This window comes from Oratosquilla oratoria, chromosome 6, assembly GCF_046742065.1.
Source record: "Oratosquilla oratoria isolate Oo_2021 chromosome 6, ASM4674206v1, whole genome shotgun sequence".
NCBI classification, from domain to species: Eukaryota; Metazoa; Arthropoda; class Malacostraca; order Stomatopoda; family Squillidae; genus Oratosquilla; species Oratosquilla oratoria.
The window spans coordinates 41,368,089-41,376,839 of NC_134782.1; the positions used below are offsets into that span (position 1 = coordinate 41,368,089).

The following is an 8,751-nucleotide window of genomic DNA, read 5'->3' on the forward strand; positions in this document are numbered from 1 at the left end:
ACCTAATAATCACATCAGAACCCAAAATAGTGGACAAGATTGAATATAAGACGCCAATAAGTAAAAGTAACTACATATTATTTGAACTGGAACTAAATTAGGAAAAATACATGGAAAAAATTAACAATATAGAAAGGAAAGATGTCTGTATGGAAAAACAAATTTTGATAAAATAGAATAATTCTTTCAAAAAGCAGACCGGGAAAGGATACACAAGGAGGAAACAACAGTAGAAGAGAAATGGACTATTTTGACAAAAATTTATAAAGGAGTGGAAAAGTATGTTCCAAGACAAAAACAAGAAAAAGGATATGTAAAGTGTTGGTACAACAAAAGATGTAGGGAGTTAAAAGACAAAAGAGACAAAGCTTGGATAAAGTTGAAAAAAGATAAAAGACCTGAAAAATGGAAAATATATACTAGTTATAGAAATGAATATGTACAAGTGTGCAGAGCTGAAAAGAGAAAGTATGAAAAAGATGTCATAGAAAAATGTAAAGATCAACCAAAACTATTTTACAGATTTGTAAACAAGCTGAAAAACAAACAAGAATTAGAGAAACTACGGCAAGGAGGAGTTGAATACACAAAGGAAATAGAAATGGCAGAAATTATGAACAAGCATTTTAAATCGGTGTTTACGAGGGAGAACATACAACCCAAAGATATCGAGTGGGAGGAGAAAGTCCCCCCTATGAAAGATAGAAGTGACAAGGAATGAAATAATAAATAATGAATCACTTGAGTGATCTCGATGTCAGAAAATCACATGGACCAGATGAAATGGCAAACTGGATTTTGAGAGAATGCAGGAATGAACTAACAGACAAAATACATAGTCTAATAAGCAGTTCATTGAAAGAAGGAAAAGTTACAGAAGATTGGAAAAGAGCAAATATAGTACCTATATATAAAGGGGGAAACAAGGAAGACCCTACTAACTATAGACCGGTCTCTCTTACAAGTACACTAGCTAAAATTTGTGAAAGAATCATCAAAACTAGATGGGTAAGGCATCTGGAAAAAACAATGTACTAAATCCAAGGCAATTTGTATTTAGACAAGGACAATCATGCGTCACTAACTTAATGTGTTTCTATTCAAGGCTAATAGATGTAATACAAGAAAGAGATGGATGGGCTGATTGTGCATTTCTAGACCTGAAAAAAAGCTTTTGATAAGGTGCCACATAAAAAATGGCTAAAGAAATTAGAAACTGCAGGAGGAATACAGGACAAACTGCTGAAGTGGATGGAAGACTTCTTCCATGAAAGAAAGATGAGAGTGGTGATAAGAGACAAATACTCTACAGGTAATTGGGATGAAGTGATTAGTGGAGTTCCACAAGGAACAGTTTTGGCCCCAATAATGTTTGCTATATATATTAATGATATGGATGAAGGAATTGAAAGTTATATGAGCTTCTTTGCGGATGATGCAAATTTTTTTAAAAAGTGAACACTGTAGAAGATAGTGAGTCACCACAGAGTGATCTCAATAAAGTATGGAAATGGAGTAGGAAGTGGGAGATGGAATTCAATATTAAGAATTGTAGTATAATGGAATTTGGAAAAAGCAAGAAAAAAGAATAGTAGGATCATATAAATTGGGAGAAGAAGAAATTAAAAAAGTATAAAATGAGAAGGACCTGGGAGTCATATAAACAAAATTTTTGGAGAAACTTATAATTTAATAAGAACAATCAAAGTGGCATTTACATACCTGGACAAAGAAATGGTGAAAAAAATACTGGTCACTTTGATAAGACCAAGATTGGAGTATGCAGCGACGACGTGGTCACAAAGTACAAAAAAATGTATAACAAAACTTGAAAGAATACAAAGAGCAATTACGAAATTGGCACCAACACACTCAGAACTATCATATGAAGAGAGACTAGCAAAACTTGAGCTACAGACAGTAGAGCAAAGAAGAGAAAGAGGAGACTTGATCACTATTTATAGAATCATGAAAGGCATAGAAACTAGTGATAGAGAGGATCTAATAAAATGGGGTAGTAGAGATACAAGAGGACATAGAAAGAAAATCAAGAAAGACAGTAATAGAAGAGACCTAAAAAAGAACAGCTTTCCCCACAGGGTAATAGATATTTGGAACAAGTTAGACGAAAAAGTGGTGTGTGGAAAAACAATACACGAATTTAAAAACGGTCTAGATAAAACGAGATATGAAGATGGGCCACCATGAGCATAGCTCCCCTTCCCGTAAAATACAACTAGGTAAATACACACACACACACACACACACACACACTTTCAACGAACGGACGGCTTGAAGAACGTTCTGAAGAAAAGTGAAGATTGTGGATCCCAACGCAAAGAGAAGTGCCTTTTTGTATTTGCAGGGTGGGGGGAAATTGCTCGTGGGGTAGTGGGAAAGTAAGGAAAGAGGAGAGGGGGAGGGATTGCTGGGGAAATGGAAGGTAATGAGGAGGTGGAGGAAATGGCCCTGACGGGCCGCCGAAAGGTAGACAAACGACCCCAAGACGAGTTGGATGATGACGACATGTCTAATAGGAATGTGAAGATTAGAGGTATAGATAGGAGCAATATAGCAGAAAGTGATGAGAATATTTTCAAGGGATTTAAAGAGGGTGGGGGGGACACAACCCCCCCCCCCCCCCCCCCGACTGACAAGACTAGAGAAGAAGGTTGATAAGGTGATCGAGGACTTGGAGAGTAGGTTAGGTCATATGAACACCATTTTACAAAGGGTTGAAAGATTGGAAGAACTGGAAAAGGCGAATAAAAACTTAACTGATGAAATAGAAGACCTAAAAAGACAGTTAAGAGAGGTAAAGGTGGAGAATGAGGAATTGAAGAAGAATAGTAAAGAAAACAGAGAAACGATAGCTAAAGAAAGTAAAAATTGGAAGAAAACCCAAGAAGGAAATAAGGTTTCATTCACTGACATAGTCAAACAGCAATTGAAAGAACATACTGAAGACTCAGTTATTAAAGTGATGAGACAAAAGGAGAATATAGTAAGGGATTTAGCAGACAAGAAGAAATGTATAATTATATTAGGAATGGAAGAGAAACACAACACAGATAGAACCACAAGAATCAAAGAGGAAAATGAAAAAGTAAGCCAATTACTAGAATCAGTTCAGGAAGATGAACCAGAAATTATGAAACAAATCGAAGAGAAATTTAGACTCGGAAAGTATAGCACAGACAAGACCAGACCAATTAAGATTAAATTCAAGTCACAAACAACGGCAGAGAATATCTTATCCAAAACAGGGAAACTAGCAACAAGTGAACAATACAAAAAGATATGGATAAAAAGAGAAATGAATAAAGAGGAAAGAGAGGAAGAAAAGCAGAAAAGACTGGAAGCTAAGGCAAAAAACGAGAACAGAACGGAGTCAGAGAAAGAGAGATTCTATTGGAGAGTAGTGAACATGAAACTAAGGAAGTTCGACATACAAAAGAAAAACATAAGGGAAACAGAGAACACAATGGAAGTGGCAGAAAACTAAGAGTGTCTTACACAAATATAGATGGATTAATAACAGGATTGAATGAGCTGAATGATTATTTGAAAGAAAAAGAACCGGACATAATGGGAATTGTAGAAACAAAATTAAAAGGCCCACTACCACCCAACAGTGTAGGACATGATGCATACAATTATTGGATTAGAAACAGAGAGAAAAAGCAAGGGGGTGGAGTTATGTTCCTGACTAAGAAGGATATAAACGTGAAAGGTGTCATATATGGAAAGAATACAGTAGAGATGATTATGATAGAAGTGGAAGACAGAGATAAGAAGAGCAGAAAATTTGTGATCAATTATGTGCCTCCGAAAACAGCCTCATGGGAGGAGAGTGAATATAAAAGTATGCTAGAGGACACAAAGATAGCATTAACTAAAATAATGGAAGACGGAGGAAGAATAGTTATGATGGGCGACTTTAATTGCAAAGAAATCTGCTGGGAAGAAATGACAGTAAAGAGTGGTGATGACTCATGGGGAAATCCTCTACTTGAGATGATTACTGACCATTCAATGACACAATGGATACAAGAGAACACTAGGTATAGAAATGAAGAAGAACCATCGAGGCTAGACTTAATAATTACATCTGAACCTAGAATAGTAGACAAGATTGAATATAAAACACCAATAGGTAAAAGTGACCACATATTGATTGAACTGGAACTTAATGAAGAAAAATATATGAAAAGAAATGAACAATATAGAAAAGGAAGAATGATGTATGAAAAAACAAACTTTGATAAAATAAGAGAATTCTTTCAACAAGAAAACTGGGAAGAAATATACAAAGAAGAAACATCAGTGGAAGAGAAATGGAATATTTTGACAAAAATTTACAAAAAAGGAGTGGAAAAGTATGTCCCAAGACAAAAACAAGAAAAAGAATATGTAAAATGCTGGTACAACAACAAAAGTTGTAGGGAGTTAAAAGACAAAAGAGACAAAGCCTGGACAAGATGGAAAAAAGACAGAAGACCTGAAAAATGGAAAATATATACTGGTTATAGAAATGAATATGTACAAACGTGCAGAGAGGAAAAAAGAAAATATGAAAAAGATGTTATAGAAAAGTGTAAAGATCAACCAAAACTATTCTACAGATTTGTAAACAATAAACTGAAAAACAAACAAGACTTGGAGAAATTAAGACAAGGAGGAGTTGAATACACCGAGGAAATGGAAATGGCAGAAATTATGAACAAACATTTTAAATCAGTGTTTACAAGGGAAAATATACAACCTGAAGAGATTGAGTGGAAAGAAAAAGTCCCCCCTATGGAAGAAATAGAAGTAACAAAGAATGAAATATTGACACACTTGGGTAATTTTGATGTCAGAAAATCGCATGGGCCAGATGAAATAGCAAACTGGATTCTGAAAGAATGCAGGAATGAACTGGCAGACAAAATACATAGCATAATAAGCAGTTCCTTAAAAGAAGGAAAAGTTCCAGAAGATTGGAAAAAAGCAAATATAGTACCTATATATAAAGGAGGAAATAAAGAAGAACCTACCAACTATAGACCAGTCTCTCTAACAAGTACAATAGCAAAAATTTGTGAAAGAATTATCAAAAGTAGATGGGTAAAATACTTGGAAAAAAAACAACGTACTAAATCCAAGGCAATTTGGATTCAGACAAGGACGATCATGCGTCACCAATTTAATATGTTTCTATTCAAGGCTAATAGATATAATACAAGAAAGAGATGGATGGGCTGATTGTGCATTTCTAGACCTAAAAAAAGCTTTTGACAAAGTACCACATAAGAAGTTACTTAAGAAATTAGAATATGAAGGAGGAATACAAGGTAAATTGCTAAATTGGATGGAAGACTTTTTGCAAGAAAGAAAAATGAGAGTAGTGATAAGAGATCAGCACTCAAAATGGAATGAAGTAATAAGCGGTGTCCCGCAGGGAACAGTTCTGGCCCCAATAATGTTTGCTATATATATTAATGATATGGATGAAGGAATTGAAAGCTATATGAGCTTCTTTGCAGATGATGCAAAACTACTGAAAAGAGTGAAAACTGAAGAAGATTGTGAATCACTACAGAGAGATCTAAATAAAGTACAAGAATGGAGTAGGAAGTGGGAGATGGAGTTCAATACAAAAAAGTGTAGTATAATGGAATTTGGAAAAAGCAAAAACAGAATAACAGGATCATATAATTTGGGAGAAGAAGGAATAAAAAAAGTAGAAAATGAGAAGGACCTGGGAGTCATTGTTATGAATAATATGTCACCTGAGAAACATATAAATAAGATTTTTGGAGAAACTTATAATTTAATAAGAACAATCAAAGTGGCATTTACATACCTGGATGAAGAAATGGTGAGGAAAATCCTAATCACCCTGATAAGACCAAGATTGGAATATGCAGCAACGATATGGTCACCAAGTACAAAAAAATGTATAAAAAAACTTGAAAGAATACAAAGAGCAATCACAAAACTGGCACCAACACTCTCAAAACTATCATATGAAGAGAGACTACAAAAACTTAAACTACAGACACTAGAGCAAAGAAGAGAGAGAGGAGATTTGATAGCTATTTACAGAATCATGAAAGGCATAGAAATTACTGATAGAGAGAATCTGATAAAATGGGATGACAGAAATACAAGAGGACACGGAAAGAAAATAAAAAAAGACAGCTATAGAAGAGATTTGAAAAAGAACAGCTTTCCTCACAGAGTAATAGACAGTTGGAACAAGTTAGATGAGAAAGTGGTGTGTGCAAAAACAATACATGAATTTAAAAATAGTTTAGATAAAATGAGATATGAAGACGGGACCCCACGAGCATAGCTCCCCTTCCCGTAAAATACAACTAGGTAAATACAACTAGGTAAATACACAGACAAAAAAAAAAAAAACTCCCTGCCCACGAGAGCTGGAGTGTCGGCTTCCAGCGCATCGATCCAGAAATTATTTCAGCTTTGGAGGTGCAATTGCGAACGCTACCATTGCGCCGTCGAGCCACTTATATTTGTATACACCTGAAGAGACATTCAACTTTCATCATAAAAAAATGTGTTGATATGATACAGTGACCCATTTTCTTTATATATTTCAGGGCCCACAAAACCAAGTCCTTCGATGACTTGGACAAGTATGAAGAGTAGTGACAATTACAAAGAGCAAGTACTTCGTTGCGTCGCTGTGCCAACACTCGAAAGTCGTCGGGGCAAGAGCTAGTCTCCCCCACCCCCACCCCCGCCCTCCTCAGACACACCCTTGTAACTCTCCAAGACACACACATACACATACACACACACACACACACACCTAGTAACCATGTAGCAGCTCTGAAGACATCTTCATGTATCTTGGACAAACAGAATAGTCCACAATCTTCCCTGTCTCCTTTGATGAAGTCAAAATTTGTGATGGACGGACTCATGTGCACACACACACATACACACATACACACACACTGATCTACACGTCCGCCATAGGTGTTCCTGGTGTCTGTACTGGCCTGGCTAGTTCCTGAAGATGACCAGTAGTGAGAAGACCTGCCCAGTCACCATCGCCTCCCGTGGAAGCAGATACAGAGGGCAGTACCAATCTCTGAGCAAGTCCAGTACCCCAGGACACCGTCCCATGCCTTCCAAAAGATGCCATCCACTCTTAAAACGATTCAAAAATAGAAGAACCACAAACTATTGCCATTATCAGAGAATGGGTCTCACTCTCCAACGCCAGCCAACACCCCATGATGTTTTCCGAATACCATAATCATCATCATCACCCCATTGTATATTGTGTTGATAGATCACATAGGAAGTTAATGTGCAGAATGTATGGCAGTGCTACCAAAGATTGTTAAGGAAATGACTTGTACGTTAGTTTTATTTTTCTTCCTTGAAGTGATTCACAAGTGTCGAAGGTTTTGTCTCATGTTGTTGATTTGAAATAGTCTTTATGCTCTGTTGTCAAAATTGCCTAGCAGTAAAGAAATCATTGTAGCTAATATTCCATAGAATTCACCAATTAATTCAGGAACGACAGCGCAATACAATTACTCAAAAGCACTAATCATTAAAACGTGTGAAATGAATATATACATTGACAATATGTATGTACAAGTATAAACATATATATACAATATACCATTTTGTATATATTCAGTACATAATTATGTATATATAGTTTTTATTCTGATGTCATGCAAACATATCCATTTTATACACACATATTTATCTAATACAAATTTGTATATGTATACTTTTGCATGCAAATTAATGTATGTATGTATACATATCATTTATATTAATATTTTATAGATATATGCATATATTTATTATTCATATGTGCATATGTATCTAAAGTGTATGTGCATCTGTTTCATATAGGTAAAAGCGTATATAATTTTACAAAATTACATATATATTTCATGAATATTTACATAAATACTCAGTGATTATGTCCATGTACACAGACCATATATGTATATATTCTTGCAGTATATACACATATAAGTATATATGTATATATATATATATATATATATATATATATATATATATATATATATATATATATATATATATATATATATATATATGTAAAGGCCTATTATATGTGTTGGATCCCATTTTATCATGGGATTGACACAGGCCTAGGTTGAAGAGCAGGATGTAAGGCCATAGACCCTTTACTGCCGCCATGCGGTGACTCTGGGTTTGAACTGCCTCCCTCTGGAGAGCCATATCCAAAGATGGCGTCACTTCCCGTTCTGCCACCATGATCTTATGCTGTATACATACACATGCTGTATACATTTAATAATTGTGTACATGTTGTATATGTATGTTATGTATACATATTAATGATGTTTACATCTAAGTATGATAACAGTAAATGTTTCCTAATGCTTCACTGACTGGAAACTCAACCCCACACCAACTGGCAACAGTTCTTGAGCCCTCCCATTAATCTCGCTGGGAAGAAACTTTGGACTTTTCTGTGTTGTATTAGTGTGGGACTGTTATAGGTCTAAATGTTATAGTAGCAGAAGGAGGGGAGTAATTGTTGGTTGTTGGCTTTTTATATGTAAAATGGTGGAGGAAATACAGCTGAAATTGTTAGAGAGAAATCCTAGGTCTAGTGGTGACTTCACCTTGAGATGGAGGTGAGAGTGATGACAGGTTTGAAGATTGGGCAGCAGCTAGGAGATGATCCTCTCTGACATCCCTTTTGCTGGACTACAATTA

At 35.5% G+C, this 8,751-nt stretch overlaps 1 protein-coding gene across 1 annotated transcript in view; it reads left to right on the forward strand.

The window, feature by feature from the left end:
• The window catches only part of LOC143026437 (uncharacterized), a 142,441-nt gene extending 134,380 nt beyond the window's left edge, over window positions 1-8,061 (forward strand). Inside the window, exon 9 of the mRNA XM_076186823.1 lies at window positions 6,609-8,061. Within this exon, the coding sequence (XP_076042938.1) occupies window positions 6,609-6,657 (49 nt within the window). The 3' untranslated portion in view covers window positions 6,658-8,061. The remainder of the gene's footprint in view (window positions 1-6,608) is intronic.
• Window positions 8,062-8,751: the final 690 nt, after the last annotated feature.